At 32.8% G+C, this 22,307-nt stretch overlaps 2 protein-coding genes across 4 annotated transcripts in view; both read right to left on the bottom strand.

Moving 5' to 3' along the window:
* The window catches only part of LOC125213442, a 45,511-nt gene extending 43,551 nt beyond the window's left edge, over positions 1 to 1,960 (bottom strand). The window contains exon 1 of one of the 3 annotated variants that reach the window (XM_048113999.1): positions 1,613 to 1,960. In XM_048113999.1, the coding sequence (XP_047969956.1) occupies positions 1,613 to 1,709 (97 nt within the window). In that variant the 5' untranslated portion in view covers positions 1,710 to 1,960. The remainder of the gene's footprint in view (positions 1 to 1,612) is intronic. The other 2 variants (XM_048113997.1, XM_048113998.1) reach the window with 2 other exon arrangements.
* Positions 1,961 to 4,000: 2,040 nt separating this feature from the next.
* Positions 4,001 to 9,233, bottom strand: LOC125211781. The gene is made up of 5 exons (XM_048111714.1): positions 9,051 to 9,233; positions 7,012 to 7,073; positions 6,140 to 6,230; positions 4,863 to 4,956; positions 4,001 to 4,795 (listed from the first exon to the last, which is right to left on the bottom strand). Exons 1-5 carry the CDS (start codon positions 9,170 to 9,172, stop codon positions 4,139 to 4,141), a joined length of 1,026 nt encoding a protein of 341 aa, XP_047967671.1. The 5' UTR covers positions 9,173 to 9,233; the 3' UTR covers positions 4,001 to 4,138.
* Between the last annotated feature and the right edge of the window lie 13,074 nt (positions 9,234 to 22,307).

Here is a 22,307-nt window from a genome sequence, read left to right as displayed (position 1 = left end):
TGCCTACAAACACCCTATTCATCCTGTACAAGGTTTAGCCCTTTCCAAATCCTTGAAAGATAATAACGATGTTGTATTTCAGAGTCTTCTAGACTCAAGAGAGCATGGAGATCTCAAGAAATGGAGGAATAAGAGGAGTAAGGAATCGAGGAAGCAAGAAGTAATGGGTTATTGATGCTTTAAGTGACATTTAGAGAAGGGGATAAAGTTGCCTGAGCATCATCAACTACCTAGACATTCTTCCTAAATCTAACATTCTAACATTAATACAACTTCTGGCTTGGACCCTAAACAATTGGCAAACATACAGATATAAACTCTAGATATATGTTTCCGTGGACTGTTAAAAGCGTCCTATAACAGAGAGACCTGCATTTCATTTATCATTTGTTGCTTTTAATTATCCAACAAGACAGGGTGTGTGTCCCTTTTGACACAGCAACGATGCTTACCCAATGCTTTGTTTTGGAGATAGGTAAATCCCAATACCAAGACCTGTTAGCAACTCCAGAAAGAATTATTGATGAAGACTTTCCACAAGTAAAAATTGTATTGTATAAGTTGCTACGCTATTTTATTAGTTTTTATTATTTAGAAGTAAAACAGCTATACTTTTGCAGGATTGTTCCTGTGAACCTTGAGAGACATTATTTGTCATCCAATTACATTCTTGTCGAAGACATTTATGTAAATATCTTTAATATGTCCCCAACCCTGGAATCTTTTATTAGAATTTGGTGAAAGTGGTACATTCAGAACCAAAATAAAATTGTAATCGACTAAAAGTTCCTTCGCATGTGTTCTTCATCAGTGAATCCCGATGATTATTTTGAAAAGAAAATGACGTCTGCAAAAACTTTAAAACCCAAGCTCGAAAAATACCTGGTTGGAAATAACTCTTAGTGCATCTTCAATAGGGGAAGAAATATTACAAACAGGGTATCTAGATTATATACAAAACGTGAAAAGAACATATCAGGGGAGCCAAATTCGTCTATGATTCTACAATCGAACAATTCAAATTACTGATTCTTAGGATGTTTAAGTTGTTTTTAACTTGATAACTACACCATATATCCTTCTGTTGCCTTATAAGGCCCTGGTACTCTTATAGCCCTTGGCAAAGAGACAAAGACAGGCACAAATCATCAGATTCCAATCACCAGTCTTGCTACCCAAGCAATACCAGATATAAGCAAGTCACCAACCAGCTAACTGTATTCCTTCACTGAAGATCTAACGCCATAATATAAGAGAAAGGATAACTAGAAAGACATGGTGTACGGCCTCCACAAAGAACATGTGAGAAGCATCTTTGAAAAATCTTGCACATGAGCAACTTACTAGGTAGGAAATTACATTGAATTTGGCTACATGGAATTAACAGACATAAGGCTTATAGATATGATCGCCATACCAACATGTATGGAAAAACATTTCAACAAACGAAACACACGATCACGGATTCGCACAGGAACCAAATTCAACATCCAAATCAGAAAACAACGAAAGCACAAAAATAGATGACCTCTTCCTAAATGGCGTGGGAGAAGGCAGGGTAACACAAATCAAAAACAGCAGTTACTGGAATTAGAGTGAGAATAATTATGACCTTGCCAGACACTGATCTTGAGTGCCTCTTTGTTGAGTCCTCGGACATAGTTGCCCAAATACCTCTGCAACAGATACGCCACCTGATCCTCCAACATTTTTCAAATTTCCCAAATTCCCTCCGCTTCAATGTCGGAGCAGGCAGGTGTGATCACATCAAATATATGAAGTCTAAACCCTACAACACTAATCGGCTTGGAAGTATCTAGTAAGCGCGGCGCGCTGATTCGAGTAGTAGAAAACAACGAAAGCGGTGTGTGTGTGTGTTTGAGTGTGTGGAGAGAGAGGGAGAGAAAGGTTCTTTGCCTTTGAGCAGGGGAAGCCACGCACGTTACTGCAATTAGAAAAGATCGGACTCGTCTTTCGATACTTCTCTCGATTTCGGATATTTTTATTTGCATAACCGACCTTCTTTTAAATTTCACGGATTACTGATGTGAATAAAATATGCATGTTAAATCATTCAATTACCAATGTGAATGAGTTTAGTCATCCGATTACTATTTTACTAACGAGCTGTTTGGTTTGCCATTTAACACCAGTGGCTGATTTCTGACATTTTTTAATGTTTAATTTGCCATGAACCGTTTTGGAAGGGCCGAGTAATGGGCTATGGCCTATGGCCCATTTCGTCAGTTAGCATTTCTTTCCAAACCTTGGGTTTTGAGTGTTTATATTTTGAAGATGGCGACTTGATGTCAGTAAGATTTTTGGAAAGGTTAAATGCAAATTATTTTTCAAATTGTAGATTGATTAGCAATTATCTCTCTATACACCCTTTAAGATTGAGGGTATTTTCATCCGAAAAATATGAAAATAGTAAAAAAGTACTTCCTCCGTCCCATTAAAGATGACTCACTTTCCTTTTTGGTTTGTCCCAACCAAGATGACCTATTACTTAAAATGGAAACCCATTTGTCTCTACTTTATCCATTCTCTCTTACTTTACTCTCTCCATTTAACCCACAAAATAAAGTTGCATAAAATCCCGTGCCGCCCAAGAAAGGGGTCATCTTCCTTGGGACGGAGGGAGTACTTCGATTGATATTACCTCGCAATTGACGGATCTCAAATGATATTTTTAAAGTTCACGGCCCTAAAATTATAGTTTGACAAAGTTCGTGGACCAAAAAGATGTTCCCTCAAAATTTAAAGATGAACTTCAATACTGAAATTTGTTGGTGTGTGTGTGCCCAAATTTTATCGATGAAATCGGCTTGGAAGTGGCCATGGGCTAGCTCTTCACACATAGAAGCCCGTCAACTTGCGACCTCTCGGATTTTACTGCATTGAGTTGTGGGCTCGTTTGCGATTCCCGAGCTAGAACAGCCTAGTTCATTATTGTTTCATTCGTCTTCAATTATTATGTTATGCATTATAATGTATGCATACATACATGACATTAGAAATGCTCAATCGATACCACGGAAGTTTCTATGACTTCGCAACAAAAAATTCTTAACGCACTCACGACATTTTGTATCATCAGTATGAAGATATTCGTCAAATATGTAAACAATGGTGTCGTATGTGAGATGTCGAATGGACATTAGCAATTTGCAAAAACAAGGGTTGACCCACGCAAAAACGATGATTAAACACTTGTGGACCCCTTCGGGGCTCATTGGCAAAATAATTTCACATTTAGTCATGCAACAAACACTTCAAGGTCTCACAGGATGTATGACCTTGGTCGTGGAATATTTGTTGCAGCCCTATGTTTATCCGCCTTCACATTATTGGTTCGACCGTCATAACTATATTAATTAGAGCATCATCGATCGTTTTATCATGATGATCCATTAACTTTTTTATGTGCTTTTTGTTGTTTTAATTTTTGCTAGCGTTGGTACTTTTATTTTTCCAAATACTTTTGTTAAATTTTTATATTTCAAAACGTCACCGGTATATTTGTTGTTCAATAATAGTACTAGTATTCATTTAAGTTTCGTTACATGCAGACGAAGAACATCATATATTTTGTGGGAGGAGTAGAATATCAATCAAATGATTTTCCTTGTGTTGATCCGAAAGAAGTATGCATAGAACCTAAATTCTGCTGTTCTCCCAATTTGTTTATAAATGAAAAACATGTTTTAAATATTAATTACTATGATATGTTCAAAGGATTTATAAGAGTTTAATACTCCACTATTGCAGGAGAAGTAAGAATTACAAGTGCATGACATGCATCTGATGCCATTGAAAACATTGAAGAAAGTATTCAAATCATCAATTCAATGATTCAATTTTTTTGGATTTTTCAGAATGGTTATGTCCAGAGGATTTTAAAATCTCGTCTCATCTGAACATTCCACTAAATTCAAGAAACTAAAACATCCCACTTTGGCACTTAGCTTTAGGATTTTGACTTAGCTTCCACCTCACAAAAATCAAATCTTAATTCTAGTTTATTGGCTAAATTCAAGAAATTAAAACATCCCACTTGGGCATTTTACACTAAATTCATTGCAATTAACCATCTATCAGCTAGTGTACAATCTGCATGAAAACAAACAAACTCAGCCTACAAATCTTGTACCTCCTCAAGGGAAGAAAATTGTGCATCGATTCTGCAAAGAGCTTGTTGATCAACTGTGACTGGATTCACCCATTTTGTTGGGGGAAAATGGATATAGGAATCATCATTTTCCTTGCTAGGCCTAGGAGAGTCACCTGTAGCTTCCGCTTCGCTCTTTTTCGCATTCCACTGAAACACCTGAGACGCCATCTCCCAACACGCTTTCAGTTCGTCCTCATTTCGTGCTTTATTTAATTTGTCAATGAGATCAGTTAAGGCTGTTGCTTTCTCTCCCTGCAAAGACTTTATCTTTTTGGTAGTTCTTCCCACTCCTTCTGTATCACTGATGTCATCTGGCTTTCCTACGTTCTTCAATGCTTGATTTACAATGTGTTGAATCCTTTTTCTCAAGTTTTCAGTTGTTGCTGGATTTGATCTTAGCTTCGACTTCAAGTCATGAACCATTCTCTCATTGTTCTCACCATTGGAATCAAACTTCTCACCAGAAGACTGCTCATTAAACTCAGAGTTCACCTGGAAAACCTCTTCCAGTAAACCAACATTTTGCATGTATCGGTCAAAAGCTTCACTCTCTGCTTCAATATTTCCATCCCTAAATTCTTTCAACTTCGAGAACCTCCATTCATTGATGACTTGTGCATCCTGAGCATGTAAACAAATAAGGATTTTAAACCATGAACAGATTATACCAATAGAGAAGGTTTCTCACCTTTTTGGTCAATGGCTTCCTCGACCGAAATGAGGTCTGTAAGTTACTGAACTGCGCAAAGTTGTTAGAAAGTTGGCGAAGTCTGTGAAAACTCCTGTAAGTGATCGATATGGAAATTACTACTACAGGATGTCAGCAACTAAAAAAAGTAACAATATGAAGTGGAAGAGGCACAATTAATCACCAGTCCTATGGTGGTAATAATATCAAGCAATATAACAGCAAGCATCTATATGTACATTGGCAGAGCCAGACTTTTAACGTGGGGGACCCAAACAACTACTCCCTCCGTCCACAAAAAATAGTCTCATTTATGGACGGACGAGTTTTAATGAGAAAGAGGTAAAGTAAGAGAGAGAATGTATAAAAATGTGGGTAAAGTAAGAGAGATGACAAAAAAAGAGGTAAAGTATGAGAGGAAAATTTTCCATTTTCATAAATGGAACTATCAAAATGGCAAAATGAGACTTTTCTCGTGAATGGAGGGAGTATTAAAATTTATTGAATATGTTCAGTGTTCGGAAACAACTCGAACATAAGCTATATTAAAAGTCGTGCGTGAGAAATAGATAATAAGAAAAATAGAGCAATGCATTGATATTAATTTTACTAATATTATACACTATTATATATTTACATGTCTATAGAATTATTTTTATTCTTAAATTATAAATATCATTCTTTATGAATACAAATTTAAATCGTTTATGTAAAATCACTAGAGAGAAAATCAATAAAAATAGTAATGTGAGAAAATCAATAATACTCTAAATGAATATGGATAAAAATAAACCAGAATTACTAATTTAAGAAATTTAAAAATAAAGCCACAAATGAACTAAACATACCTTTGAAATTAATTTTACTAATTTTATTACATATATTTATTCAGTTGTAGAGTTATATAATTATCTGCTAATATTAGAAAATCTGAAAAAACATATACAAATCCGAAAGATAAGCATCAGTTAGGAGAATAAATGCACCAACGGGAGTCGAACTTGGTATCTCGCGAATGCGTGGCTCATATTCATGCCAACTGTGCTAGCTAATGATATAATTAATGTCGCATACATATATTATATATAGTAAATATTCAAACGGCTGGCCCCACCGTGGCTCCGCCACTGTATATGTATATAAACATATTTACAGTATACATTCAATATAAGGGTTGGCGAAGGCAGCCCACTTGCAATAACAGTGATGCATCTTGAATAAACATGAAAGATAAAACACACACAAGATTATGCTGAACAACTAGCTCTGCAACTTACCCGGAATGAGATGTTTCAGACGATTGCTGGTCAAAGAGAGGAGAGCTGGTAGAGGACGGTTTGTCCGGAAAGGATGAGTTTCCTTTCAATACTGCAAATACAATCATTAGTAAATGACTTACTTGATATGTGCAGTGAAGCTTGTAATTTCTGGAGATAAGAAACAATGTTTTCAGCTAACTCTGAGAATTCCATCATACTAAAAATTAGTGTCCCAGTAGGGTTCATGGTGGACCTATGTTAGCTACTGTACTTTTGAGGATCTTTAAGGGGGTCGCTAAGAATGGTCACCCTAGAACAAGCTTCCTTGAGGAAGCATTTAGGTATTAGGTTCCCCAACAAACCTACAGCTGTCCATCTACCTCCATTAGTTTAGCCACTATTTGCACATCCTCTTCTCTCTGTGAGAGAGAAAAGCATATCCATACTGAATAAAACCTGCTAAATAAATACTAGTAGATCATTCAGCACAATTTACTGTCACCTATCACATTTTATTCTTTCTTTATCTTGTTCACCAGTTCGAATATGACTTAAATTAGTATCAGGCACAGCTCAGTGCTGACGATACAGTAATTAGATATAATAAAATAAAATACCACACTCAGACAACATCAGACACCTCAAGCTTTAAATTATAGTGCCGAAATGTTGGGATAAATCTTAACAAATGGTATAGAGCAGAAGAGAATCATGAACATATGTTTCAGACGAGTATTCATTTAAAAGTTTAGGATTATAGGAATTAGGAAATCAAGATTCTAATGATCTTTTTTCCTTGATATGATCTTCTATTGCCTATAATGTTATGAAAAACTTGACAAAAATTAATCACAAACAAAGGACTGTAGCATGAGACTGGATTAGCATACCATGTATATGACAAGGATTTTGTGCCTTCGCACAGCAGTTCTTGCATGACTGGTACGGACATCTGCGGATTTAATATAAGAACAGGTAAAAATATATATAAGTATCCGTTTTTGACTTTGCATTAGAATTTAGACAAGCATCAAGAATATTAGATAAGACATGATGAATTAATTATGAACTAAAATTTATAAGTATTCATTTCTTTTACAAAATAAATTTCTATCTCCGAATCGTTGCTACCCCATCACAGTCAATCAGTCTATTTATCCCAGCCAGGGGTTGTTCCTACGGTATCAACAGGAAAGCAGGTGGATATCCAGGTGCCCGTAAGGCCTCCAGGCACATCTCTTGGAAATTTCCTATTTAATTTATTCTTTTTTGAAAGTGGGTCAATATCCAACCTGATATGTCTAAATCAGGACGGTTTCTAAAGTTTTGTTTCCTACGGGGATATGCATCAGGTAATTAAATAAAAATCCTTTGTTTTGTGGGATCTAATTGATTAGCGTACCGAATCCTCTTTGCCTGACAGCACTTTCCTCAGGCACATTGCCATTTTCTTGTAAATTTCTAAAATAAACTTGTTACTACGAGGCTACACATATTCTTTCATTCAGAATCACAGAACATTTTTCTCAAAAACTACAAATATCAGTAAACCAAAAGGGGAAAGTGAGGAGAGCAAAACAAACACTAAGGCATATGAGTACTTCTCTTACATTTTTAACTGTTTTTCGGAATGCAGCTGCTTGAACAAGGAAAAATGGAGCCAGATTCTTGAGAAACAGATAGAAGCATAGAGGCAAATATACTTGGAAGTTAGAATTTTCTTATATAATTATTATGCTGATTGTCTTTTATTTCCTGTCATGCGTCAGATGATTTTCTAGAATACTAGCAGACTAAATTCACTTTTCATTATTTTATTCTTATTTTAACACCTTGCGTACTACGGCAACCAGCATGCATTGTGTCCTCAATAACCATGAATGATGAATAATACAATTAGAACTTCAAGCATGATTCCTAAAGATATAAATATGGTAGAACAAATAACACTTATGACTCAACACACTAAGAAAGACACTGTAGTTAGTGGTTGATCAACAGCTTTAGGAGTTTCAGTTAGGACATGTATTACACACGTGAACCATTCAAACAGAGCAGATCCAGTCTGTCACTGTTCTCCTTATGCAACATAATGTTCAAATCATATTCCAACTAAGAATTGTCTAAATGTTAGCAGTTATAATTGAATAAATCAACATCACAGGTTTCACATCACAGGTTTCTGCACTGGTTAGAGTGAAACTACAGCTATTCTACAACATAAAACATTGAGCTTCGCATATATAATAGCATACTTCCGGAACACTTAGCTTCCTTACAGGAGTGACTGAATGCAAGTAGAGACATAAACTTTCATAAATAAAATCCCCAAGTGTTTTCAACCATCACCCTAGGTATGGCGAGCAATAGACTGCGGTGGAGATAGTGTCTTATGTACAAGCTATGACGTAGTATTTTATGCGCCAGTGAAAGTTCACAGACTTTTAGGAGGTATAGGATGATATACGATTCTAACCACTGACCTCCATTTTTAACAGAGAAGCCCATAGCAAGAGTTGGTATTGATTTGCCATTTCTGTTTAAAACCTAACCAGCTTAGAACATACAAAAATTAAATGGAAATTCATGAGCCACGAGTATTTAAATTGCCTGCTCGATTAGCAATTTTCTTCCAGACTACAACATCTAATCCGCTAAAATTCCCTTGATTGTTACTCACGTATGACTAAGGCCATTCCTTCACTAATCATTCGCATTGAAAAGGGGATAAACATTGATTGACGTTATGATGCTTGCATCGTGTCAGGGTTATGCATCAACCACCACAGAAACAGAACGAAGTACAACTTCTAGGAGCGCGGGGTACAACACGGTGATGCATTAGGAAGTGGAATCTGGAAAGCGAGCTCAGAAAACCCTACATTGGCTGAAGTAAGGTGGCGAATAAGGAAAAGGAGAAAGGGTTTACCTAGAACGCGCCACGTTGCCGCACTTGATACACTTGGGTTTGTTAAGGCCGCGGAGGCTCTTAGAGGAGGGCGGCGCGGAGACGTCGGCGCTGTTGCTCTTGGCTGGTGATGAGGCCGCCATGATTTCAGGCGGGCGATTCTCTCCGAATTCGAAATCCAACTTAATTTGATTTTGGAATTAATCCATTAACCAATAATAATAACATAAGGCTGAAAGTCTCCGGCTTTATATTTCGGGCTCCGACACACCCTTTGGAATTCGGGCTTTCGATGTGGAGGGTGGGCCCGGACTATTTTATGCTTAATTTTACTTTTTAATTTGCACATTGGTTTTACGTTGTAAAATTAATCTATATTCAAAAATATTTTTTCAAAAGAATTGGAAATATGGTTTCAAGAATATGATATGTACTATGAGTTACTATATTCCATCGAATTTCCAAGAAAAATTAAAATTTCATAGAAGAGAGCATTTTTTGTGTTGTTCTTCGAATAAATTGTTCTACACTATTGGTGTTTATTTTGTTCCTCCTCAAAAGTGGATGGCTGGATGCAAAATTCAACCAGCATCATGTTTAACACGTGGTAATCGATTAGACATTTTGTATGGAGTAGTACTAGTATATTTCAGTGAATCAAGTTGAATTAAAAATAATACATTAATCCATATAGGAGTGTGATCGATCACTAACATTTTTAAGTTTCTAACTTGTTAACTTATCAACGCAGTGTATTAAAAATGTCAATACGGTGACATTAAAATATTAACACATAATTTTATTAAACTTCAAGAGGATGTGTTGATATTATGTGTTGACATTTTAAATACACAACATTGATGATGAACAGAGTTAGCAATTTAAATGGAGTACTTAGCAACGCACCCTAATCCATATAAATGCAAAAAAAATGTTGAATAATTAAAGTAAGTTTCTTTGTTATTTTTAATAAAAGAAATAACTAATTCATTGGTCGAGTTATATTTAAGTTACTGTAGCAATTATTATTTTGGTTTTATTATCCTTACTAAAATATTAAATGTATGTCTTTTATATGATTTCTCATTCAAAGAAATTTAATAAATAAAAAATGTATAAAATACTAAATATACGTCTTTTATATGATTTCTCATTCAAAAAAATTTGATAAATCAAAAAAATGTACGGTTGGTGATGTAAGTATATTGTTTGTGTACTTCGTATTTAGAGTATATACATAGGTAGTGATGAGTCAATTCGTTTAAAGACAGATGATCAACTCGGATACAAGCTCCCAGATTGAGTGGATATTCGGAACCCCACACGTACCAATTCATCAACCAAAAGTTTCGAACTACTTTTTGGAAAAATATTTGGCACTTGTATAATGAGCTTGTGGATGCATATCTCATTACTCATTAGTAGTGTTCGATTTAATGGATTAGATAAAATGAATGTTGTTCAATTTGGTATATAAGGGGTCTAATAGCCAAATTTAGGACAACTGTCACGTAGTATTAGTCTTGGTTTACAACCTTGGTCTTTCGATATAATAAAATTAATCTCGAGTAATCGCAAACAATTCAATCTCATGACATGCTATTCCTGAATAACCGACCAAGTAATCATTGTTGTTGACATTCTCATGCTCGCAATTGGAATTTAGTATAATGATATATTGGTATTGCCATATTGCAAAAGCGTGTGTATCTTAATTAGCTTACAATCTATATTGAGTTGTAATTGATTAGGAAAAAAAAAAGAGTTGTAATTGAATTAGAGCAACGTTGGGCTAAATTAGTTTGGGCCCAAAATAGGCTATCAAAAAATATCCGTAGTCCAAAGATGCAATTCTTTGGAAGCTTGGGGTGCTATCTCGCTACTGGGCCTTATGATTTTGAAAAAACAATTGAGTTTATAAAGCTAAAGGCCAAGCGACTTTGTATTCTCTGTTGAAATTCATATACTGTTAATCAATAACTTGAACCTTTTCATGTTCTTTGTTCTACGAGTTGTTACCCAGAGTTTTCAATCGTTCTATCCACAAAAATTAGAATTCATAATGTAGATATGTTTTCCAAGACACGTCTTCCATATCATTATACCCAACTAAATGTATAGTTATGATATTTCCATATAGTATAAAATTCACGAGGCAAGTAACAAAAAAATTATAGCTCCAAGAGAAAAACAAGGAGTATAGCTTTATTAAAAGAAATAGAATAAATAAAACTAAACCAACAATCCTAGTGGATTTAACCAAAGCATTGTGTTATGAAAATTTCTTCATACTTTCAACGGCATAAAAATTGAACCATATGCGTGCATGCATGTCATGGTAATACAATGGTTTGTTACTAATGTTGATTTTAAAGGTCTTGAGTTTGAGTTTATCGTTGCAGATTTTTTTATAAATTTCTGATCATTTGATACAAGAAAATAAAAATAATACTATATGAATACTTTCACCATCTAAATTTCATGCCAATGGAACGAAGCCTTAGTTTTAAAATCTTATACAGATACGGAGTGAGAGTTGTTGTTGGATATCCACATATTAATCCAACAAAATGAAAAGCAAAGGAGATAGACAGATATGCATGATATGGTAAGGTGTGGCTAATGGTTATAGGGGGCTTAAGTCAATGGGGGTAACCATGTCCACGCGAATAGGATGAGTTGATTGGAATGTAAATATGTACGGCTCTCACCCTACTTATTATCACTCTATCATGTTATCTACTTCCCTCATACACAATATTATACTCCACATACATAATTCATCTAATAATATAATGGAATTTACAGCAAGTGTTTTGAGCAAGTTGTTGTGCCATAAATACAACTTTTCTCAAGAGTCGTTGTCGTATTATAGCAATATAGAAAAAAAAATAAAAAAATAAAGGGATTATAGCTGTATTTAAATTATATAGTTTGATCAAATTATGGTGACTTACTTAGTTTTTGAAATTGTTATAATATTAAATCACAAAATTTTAATTTTTCTCATTTATTATATTCGTAACTCTTGTAGCTTTTGAAATTGTAATATTAAATCACGAAAATCCAATTTTTTCTCATTTATCACATTCGTGAATTAACGTCTTTTGGTAATGTTAAAAACAACATTATTTCAATAGAATAACAAAAAAATATTTATTTTAGTGAAATATGTCATTTTGAACATCATCGACGAGTTATACATCATTGAAACAATTTTAAAAATTGAAACTTTGTGATTTAATAATTCAATTTCAAAAGTTTTGATATTCATCAAAATTTAACCAAATTCTATGATTCTATTACTCTTAAATAAAATACTATTAAACTTTGATTATGGAGTTTTTTAGTTGGTCGGCTGTGCACGCCATTTAATTGTGCAGGCTACAGAGACCATGCATTAAATGACATTTATTAATAGACAATCTGCTTAACTAATATATAATCATTAAAAAATTCACAAAAAACACTAATCACACCGTGCCACGATGCGCGCTTCCCCACCTAATTGGTCTTATTTTTTAAGTCAAGATAATTGATGTGTTTTAAGTTGTCTTATGAAGACTAGACAAAATATTTCCTAAAAACCATCATTGAGAACATTAAAAACTATTGATAAGAGGCTTGCAAGTTACGACTGAAGAATTACATAAAACTAATTCTCTCTATATAACTTTTCAAATAAAGGCCATCTAAGTTAATCATTTCATTTTGAAGGATATAGTATTATATACCAATATAAGGTTACATAAAATTGAATTTATCTGTAACTTTTCTAATTAAGGCCATTTAATCATATCATTTTGAAGGATATATTATAGAATAGCGATATAAGGTTACATAAAATTGATTTCATCTAACTTTTCTAATAAAGGTCATCTAAGTTAATCATTTCATTTTATAATACTAGTATTATATACCGATATAAGGTTGCAGAAAGTTGATTTTATCTAAACTTTTCTAATAAAGGTCACCTAAGTTAATCATGTCAATTTGAAGGGTATGTTATTGTATACCGAAATAACGTGAAAGCAACATTATGAAGACTACGAAGGGTATAATCTAAATCAATGATATGAGACCAACACAGCATGATTACGTATGTGAATATGTCATTTTACTATACGTAATATGATTACATAATTGTTTACATGTCATTTAGGTGTGTGATGGCTATTGACTTTTCATTAGTAGTGAATGTCTTCAATTTAGATATTTTTGGTTGATTTCAAACTAAAGCAGGTAACTTTTACACACAATGACAATCGTGTGATGATGTTATCAGCCTTTCTTCTACGTATATAATTGATTTCACACTAAACACGATATTTTTGCACTTGGTATCCTTTACTCACTTGTTTTGACAACATTTTAAATATGTAGTATTTGCTTATACTATAAGTAAAAGACTACAACAAAAAATCGTTGAGTATTTGGTGTCGGTTTCAACCTAGCTATACATATATATTGACCATTTCTCACGTAAAAATCTAAATTGAATCAAGTCATCATATTTATATCATTAGTTATTATCGCTTTACATCGTTTATAATAATAGACTCATAGTATATGCATAACTTTTAATTAATTTTATCTGACCAAATTAAATTGGTAGCTAGTACAGTTTAAATTATAATAAACTCAAATTACTATAAACTAGTTTTTTGTTAATAGCTAAAATATAATTATAATTATTTTTTATATAAGTTTTCATTTCATAAATTGCATGTAAGTGTTCATTTGATAAATTTCATAAGAAGAAATAAAACATGAATCGAGGTAAGATATGCATGATGCATGGTTACTGATATATTGCATTTAATGGTAATTATTGTACTACTATTTATTTTGTAGCACAAATTTCTTAAACTGATATAGGAGAATTAATTTAAGATCGTATTTTTTTTTTATCAAAGCATCACTTCATCTGAATTTTGTTAAATTTATGAAGATATATTGTCTACGATATTGTACTTAACTTTTGTACTTCCGAATTTTGAGCATAATCTCGTACGAAATTTGAAGAGTAGTACTATGACTTCTTAGCATCGACATCTAATACATATGAAAGAAATATGATTGTTTTTAGCATATCTAACTAGACCTTGCAAGTAAAAATTTATTTGTTAGAATCATCTCATGATACAGAGCTTCTAATAAGCGTCATCACGTTAGAGCTTGTAATAACTATTTTGGAGTATTAAATTACTCCATTAAATTCGAATTTGAACATCTAAGGTTAAAAAGATGCTATGTGATAATATATATTCTATTAAATTTAAAGCATGATGTTAAATATGTAATGTAGCACAATTTTCAGTTACTATACCTATTGTTTCGCCACTTTAATTTCGATTAACATAAAATTATTTTCCATGTATCTTTCCTAATTTGACTTTCAAACATATGTAATCTACTACTCACTCCATCTCATAAAAATATAGGCAATGAATATGACACGAGAATTAAGATAAAATTGGTAAAATAAGAAGAGAAGGAAAAAGATATGGAAAAGTAAAAGAGATGTTGAGAATGATAGTTAAATTAGTGTCAGTGGATAGTGAGACCTATATGATTATATTATTAAATTAATATATAACTTCCAAAAATAGAATGCACATATTTTTGTGGGACGGACGAAAATGGAAAGGGCACATGTTTTTATGGGAAGGAGGAGATACTCCCTCCGTTCCTTCATAGTTGAGTCATTTTTCCATTTCGGGAAGTTCCCTCATAGTTGAGTCGTTTTCATTTATAGTAACTTTTTCTTCTTTCTTACTTTACTCTCTCTTACTTTATTCTCTCTACTTTATTCACTTTTTACTTTATTCTCTCTACTTTTTTCTCTTTCTTAAACTCCGTACCGAAAAAGTTCCGCCTCAACTATGAGGGAACGGAGGGAGTACTATTTAAGAAATTAACACGACTTTAGGTACATGGTAAATAAAAACTAGCCCGATAGGGCTGACGCAATCCGTTCGCGCCAACACGCCAACCCTAATGGGCTAACCCATTTAGCCCCCTTTGTATCCGGGTTACGAAATAACAATCCTAACCCGCTAAATTTATCAGACTATTCGAGTTGGCCCACGAATTTCAGGTTGGATTGATATTCCTATTTTTAATATAGGGCATTAATGAGTTAGCAATAAAAAAAAAAAAAGTTAGTAATGCTTTGCCAAAAAAATAAATTTTTTAGTAATTATAGTATATGCGCTCCTACTTAATTATCTACTTAATTATGCATTATAAATTTAGAGATTAATTAATTGCACAGTACTGGATTGCATCCCTATATCATGAAAGATAAGTTTGAATAATTTTAAGAGTAGTGATTTAGAGACATAATGTCTCCAAGCCATAATAACATTGTGACTAATTTACCCTAACATTAAAGTATTAAATAGATATATACCTAATTAAGGAAAATTTAATCAAATTAATTATTCTTATCTAAATGCATATATGTTAATTGGAGATAAACTTAATCATGCAACTAGAGTAATGAATTTAAAATTTTTTCAATCAAAACCATTCTTGTCGTGTAAATTTTTAAAACAATTAATTAAAAAATCAGTAATTTAGATATTTAATTGTAAAATAATTTGATTACTTAAATAGCATCATATACTTTTTCAAATAGATTTTACGTTGTGCTATTCTTTCATAACTTATTTTTTTCCTTAAATTTTCTGAAACATTTTGTCAATATAGTAACAATGAAATCATTCATTTAATAGTATATGAAAAAATATGTAAAAAATTAAACATTTATCTTATTCAATTTGGTTTATATAATAAAATAATATACTATTTTTTCATTATCTTTTCAATTTTTTTGTTATTTTTCTTTGCTTTAACTAAATTTAATATTTTTAATTTAATTAAGTTAGGGCGTCTAATATTTTAATATAACTATTTAATTTTAAAATATTAAATAGATGAGTTAAGAAAATACAATTAATTTTTAATCAGATTCAAATCTATCGTTTTAAATGTTAAAAATCAAAGAAATTATTAATTTAATACAAAAATAATTGGATGAATCTACTTTTCTCATTTTAGATTATTTTAATATACCACATGTCAACTACTACTAATTGATTAATAATTAAAAGTAATAAGAATCATAAACTCTGCTAATATTATAAGATAGTGCGGAGTATTATTTGTTTAGAGTTAGGAATTCTAATATTTGCAAAAAAAAGAGTGAGGGAATATTAAATATGTAGCTTTAAAATGTTAAATATATAAGTTAAGAACATGCGATTATTTATTGATCACTGTTAAACATAATCTTTCAAAAATTATAAATTAAAGAAATTATAATTTTGTAAAATAAAGAATTAAACTTAAAATCATAAACACTAGACTCAATTAGCATTCGTACACCATGTATCAAATTTAATTTATTGCATGTTATAGTTAAATATTTTAATATATTTAAAATATGAAATAAATGATATAAGAACATATGATTTTATCGAGGTTCAACTATAATGGTCCAAGATTTAAGAATTTAAAAAAATCAAAATAAAAAAATAAAAAATTAGAACTAGAGAATTCTTAAAATCAAAACCATATACTCACTTAATTAGTAGTATTAATATATAATATAGTATTATCAACTTTTAATGTGTTGGTTGTTATATTAAAGTGAACTAAAAAATTTATTATTTTTTAAAGATTATTGTGAATAAAAAGTGATTAAAAGAATAAGTTTATCAATATTGAAGATTATAGTATTATAATTACAAAGTAATTATTTTTTGTCACATGTTATAGTAACTCTAAGTATTTACAGTTCAAAAATATTAGATAACTAATTATTTATATTTTATAGCGCTAATTATTTGTTAAAAATGATTTAAATTCACATTTATAAAGACTAATTCATTAAGAAGTCTGAAATTATTTGTTTGTTGATAAATCTTATTTTATTTGTAGACAAAATGTACACTAAATATATAAAGCTAATAAAATTTATATTTAAAATTTTAAAGAAATATCTTTAAGTAAATGCATTAAAATGGGCATATATAAAAAAAGTTATCAAATCATGTTTTAAACAATTAGATGATTGCAATATGTTATTAAATGCATGCATCATCTATGCATAATCAAAATTTATATCCTTAAATAGGTGTATTTAGTAAACAAATTAATGTAAGGGTAATAAAGTACATATACAAAATATAAATTTAATTAAAAATATGATATAATATATACTTACCATTTTAAGCATTATGGCTTGGAGACACTATGTCTCCAAAAAATTTTCCTACTAATAACTTTGAAACGCCATCAAATCAATAACTCGTTAATAAAACAATCATCAATACCAAATATCACAACCATGATACGAGTATTAAATTAGAATGCACGTATAAGTGTACTATATTTTACAGTTTCAACTATATGAATCATATGTAATCAAAGGGTCTCACTTGGAGCTAAAATCCATTCGCCCAAACATATTAGAACAAGCGCGGAATATAATCGTGCTTAATGGTTGGCCAAAGCACGCCGTCGCGTGCTTACTCACTTAGCAGTTAGCTCAACACTTGCGCTATATACCCAAAGCACGCACGGCCTACGCAAACACGCGTGCAAAGGCACACATCTGTGACTTGCCACGTGGTTCACCCGATATCTATATACATAACTTTTTGTACTTTCTATCTATAAATTCAAATAAATTCCCCAACAATCATAAATGACTAATTGTGATTTTTAATTTCTATAAAATGAACTCATTCACGGTAAACGAAATGTTGTCGCTCTTTGTTTTATTGATAAATAAACAAAAATTTGAAGGTCGTGTCGTGGTTGACTCAAACTTGAGACTTGGCCTCATACATAATCATTCTACCATATGGCAGCTATAATATGTGTGAGTTGGCCTACGAGTCTAGTGATAAATGTCTAATATCTCGGATTAAATTTTACGCAGGTTTTATATTTCTATCTATTTGTCATAGGGTAGCTATTAGTCTCCAATCCGTTACCGCATCTTGAATTTTGTTTCGCATTTGAGGTAAATACGTCTAATACAATAATATGATTGCATGACAGTTTAATTCTAGTAGAAAATATATTCAAAGTGTATTGCCATTTGCCTAAACTGCCACAAAAATTCAACTCAATACATGAACCGACCTCATTATATATCAACTATAATCAACTCTGCTTTTTATTATCAGAGATCACTTCCAATTCCGGATACAATATTGTAGTACTTGAATAAAATATGATCTTCACTATTTAGATGTCTAAGAAAAAAACATAAGAAATAAACGTGACATAGAGGCGGACTCCAAAATTATATTAAGTGGGGAACCGGAATTTAATAAATTTGGTAGGAATTGACAGAGCGCGGCATTTAATTAGATAGATAAATAATTGTGAATCGTATAAATGAGTGCACGCCCTGCTCAAGGTAATTAACTCACATTACTATATCATAGTCCCATTCCCTTTGCTATATAGATAATATTTCACACTCTCTTTCACATTGCCTATTCAATTATGTATAAATAATTGTACTCATAATATGTAGATGGTATAGTATTTATAACATAGTTCATGATAACCTATTCATTATGACTCAGGTTCATTCACATATAACCCACAAAAAACCACATAAACTTTCAACGTTTGTTTCAAAAAAAGATTTGTGCCAACTCTTTTGTTTGTTTCGTGTATGGCATACTCTAACTAGAGGTAATCATGATATATTAAATCATAAATATTAGTTGAAAATTGACATTTCTTACAAACTTAAAACTTGATCGCTAATACCATGAACTTACACTCTGTATAAAATTTCTATGAGTTCAATTTTTCCTTAAATTAAATTTTGCGTGGAACGTCAGATTATACAATTGAATAAAGTGGTCGACGTATATATATAATCAATGACACCGCTTCTAGTTGGTATAAACGACGTTGGCTTGGTCATTACTTGACTTTTAAAATATATCCCAATTTTTGCTGAAATTCCAAATCATGAAAAATTCACTGCCATTGCATAAGTTAGAATTTTTATGATCAAATTTTAAATTTGTGGTGATACCAAAGTTCGGCCACAATATGTAATTTTATGAACTAATAGCCATAGTATTTATGTCAAGATCTATGCACTCCATAATTTTTACTGTGGTGTAGTTTCAACTTAGAAGTTAGAACCTTGAACCACGGTATAGTAAAAAAAATGAAAGCATATACGTACGTATCAGGAGTATTTTATAGTATTTGAAAAGTATATATGTATCTTGTATAACAGTGTCTCGTGTAAATGTGTAATGATTATAATAAAACAATTATATTAGCATATTTCACTAATGTACAGATTGGGAAACATAGATCAGTGGTGTAGTATATTTTTATATAGTAATGTTGTCACCAAAATCCACAAACCTAAGCACGCTGGCTGGCTATGTAATGATATTGCTTATGTGACAAACGTAAGCATGCTATGAGACCTGCACAAACGCAACACTTTTTTTTCAATGAAATTTCAAATAATACTATGCTATTTTAATTTTTGCATTCTTAAATAGGCAGACATTGAGCAGCCTCAGCTTTAAACTAAGTCTATATTGAATATAGTGCATTGAATATGAGTCAAACAACAAGCATCTAATTTTTATTGTATTTTTAGACTCATGTGGGATAGTATTCTAGTTTCATTTAAATCTATATGAGGGAAAATAAGTCTTGAATATTTTCTGGCAACATGTGGACCCCTTCATGAGACAATCATTTTAGCACATAAGTTTATTTAGTTATTATATTTCCATGACTGCAAATTTTCAGAGAATTAATAGCTCCATAAATGAAATTTAGTAGCTGAGCTCAAGACGACAGAGACTAGACATAATAAACTATATGAGCAGTATATAGAAATTGTTATATGGAGAGTATATTGATATTATCATGAAATTCTATTAAGTACTAGTAGTATCTTTTAGTACACCATCTATGCCAAACTCTTATTTCTATTCTCATCTTCTTATTGCCCTCAGCTAGTTATGAATCGTATATCAGATAATGCTTGGATTGTTTTTTTTACTTATGATTTATATGTCTGTGAAATATGTTAGAAATAATGGGATGAAAATTCCCACGCCGTGTACAGGCGGTACTCTAACTATTACAATCAAAAGGAAAATAACAACTATAACTGGAATGGAAATTACAACTGAAATAAAACAAACCAACAATAAGTCGAGTCGAGGGAAGCCCTCTTTCCGCAAGACAAATTACGCTCCGGTTAGTGCTCACGGAATGACGTATTGCCCCCAAAGATAAAACGACTTCCTCCTAGTGTGTAGAAGCACCTCAAACCCGCTAGGCACCGGCGAACTTGATGGAGTTCCGAGAATCGAGCTATGCAATGCTCCTATGATGCACACTATGATATAGAGCTTGGGAGTAGATGTAATGGTTTTTTGTTTGTCTTTTTTCCATCTACAAATCCATGCCTTATATAGGCTAGAGATGGAGACATGAAAGGTCATGACATTAAGACACTACATAAAGAAATTGGTGGTTACACAAGGTGAAAGGCTAAAGGACTTAGCCATATGAAAGGCCAAAAGACTTGGAGGCTTTTCAAATATTACACGTTTTCAACAATCCCCCACATTGGTTAGAGCACTGACAGCTCAAACCAACACAAGACGTGTTTGCATGCATGCAGACTCTTCGCTCAATTCTCGAGAAACAATATTGCATTTGGAATAGTAGCTTGGGGCTTTGAACTTTCCATAGTCAACACTATCGGGCATACCGGCGGCCTGGTGGACGTGATGCCTTGAACCATTCCTCCTTGGTGTATACCGAGACAATAATATTGACACAATACTATTTACAAACTCATCAGTTCTCACGTTTGTGTCTTTTTACAGGCAATGGAACACCACTTTGGATTCATAAGTGATTCACATATTGAAGCGGCCCACACTCCTTCACTTACATAGGTGATTCTTTTCCAGGTATCCTGTAATACCCACCTCCTCGAGGTTTCTAAGAATCATTAAAAAGTCATAGCTTAGCCTCTAAAGAATGGGTGAAGATTAGAAATCTTCCGAGTGTTACAACTAGAATCATCTAGCTTCGTTTTCCCATTGAACCAAGCCCATGGGATCTCCAATCGTATGGTTGGGTTACCACTATAATCATCTTTTAAGATGTGGTTTTCAGTCTCATTCCTTTTAGCAATTTATGCATTTGATCACGGTTTAAACTTTTCGTTAACGGATCCGCTAAGTTATCCACTGACCTTACATAGTCAACTGCGATAACACCACTTGTGATCAATTGCCTTACGGTATTATGTCGCCGACGAATATGTCGAGACTTACCATTGTACAAGCCACTATGTGCTCTTCCTACAGCTGCTTAGCTATCACAATGTATCACTATTGTCGGCACTAGCTTCTTCCATCATGGAATATCTTTTGGGAAGTTTCTAAGCCACTCGGCTTCTTCCCTGCTTTATCTAAAGCGATAAACTCAGATTCCATGGTGGATCTAGCTATACATGTCTGTTACGTTGACTTCCACGAAACAACTCCACCGCGCCACAGTGAACACATACCCACTCGTTGAAAACGAGTCTTTTGAATCATTGATCCAATTTGCATCACAGTACCCTTCAAGTACTTGGGGATAGTTTGTGTACTGCAGCTCAAAGTTAAGAGTATACTTCAAGTATCTCAAAATCCTATTCAGAGTTTTCCAATGTTCCTTGCTTGGGTTGCTCGTAAATCGGCTCAGCTTATTCACCGCACACGCAAGATCTAGTCGAGAGCAGTTTGCGGTAAACATGATACTCCCTATGATCCTTGCATATTCTTCTTGAGCTACAGGCTCGCCCGTGTGCTTTACTCAAATGCACATTGGGTTCCAATGAAGTCTTAGCTGGCTCACAGTCAAAGGAGTGAAACTTTTTAAGCACTTTCTCAATGTAATGAGATTGTGTCAGTGCAATTCCCTCATGATCCCTTTTAATCTTGATTCCGAGAATCACATCAGCTAGACCCATGTCTTAGTAGACCGGTTGTGGGCGAAGTTCACTTTAAGGTAACACGGTCGGATCTATGCAATGCTTTGCAAAAGAAAAAGAAGAATTTTACAACCTAGATAGGCTTTGGCTACTTATCGTGAAAGGTTGCAATGTCGGCCCGCATATTTCTAAGCCTTACTCGAAATAAGACGATATTGCTGTGGTATAGCACTGAACGGATCTAACAGCAAGACGTGTCTTTATGC

This window comes from Salvia hispanica, chromosome 3 (genome assembly GCF_023119035.1).
Source record: "Salvia hispanica cultivar TCC Black 2014 chromosome 3, UniMelb_Shisp_WGS_1.0, whole genome shotgun sequence".
Taxonomy (NCBI): domain Eukaryota; kingdom Viridiplantae; phylum Streptophyta; class Magnoliopsida; order Lamiales; family Lamiaceae; genus Salvia; species Salvia hispanica.
This window is presented reverse-complemented; position numbering and strand designations above follow the sequence as displayed.

What these genes read in the sequence shown, in the direction of transcription:
- LOC125211781 (XM_048111714.1), bottom strand. Translation starts at nt 9,172, where the DNA reads ATGGCGGCCTCATCACCAGCCAAGAGCAACAGCGCCGACGTCTCCGCG. An exon ending in GGCAACGTGGCGCGTTCTAG is followed by an intron (nt 7,074 to 9,050) that starts GTAAACCCTTTC and finishes TTAAATCCGCAG; the next exon opens with ATGTCCGTACCAGTCATGCA. An exon ending in AAATCCTTGTCATATACATG is followed by an intron (nt 6,231 to 7,011) that starts GTATGCTAATCC and finishes TTGTATTTGCAG; the next exon opens with TATTGAAAGGAAACTCATCC.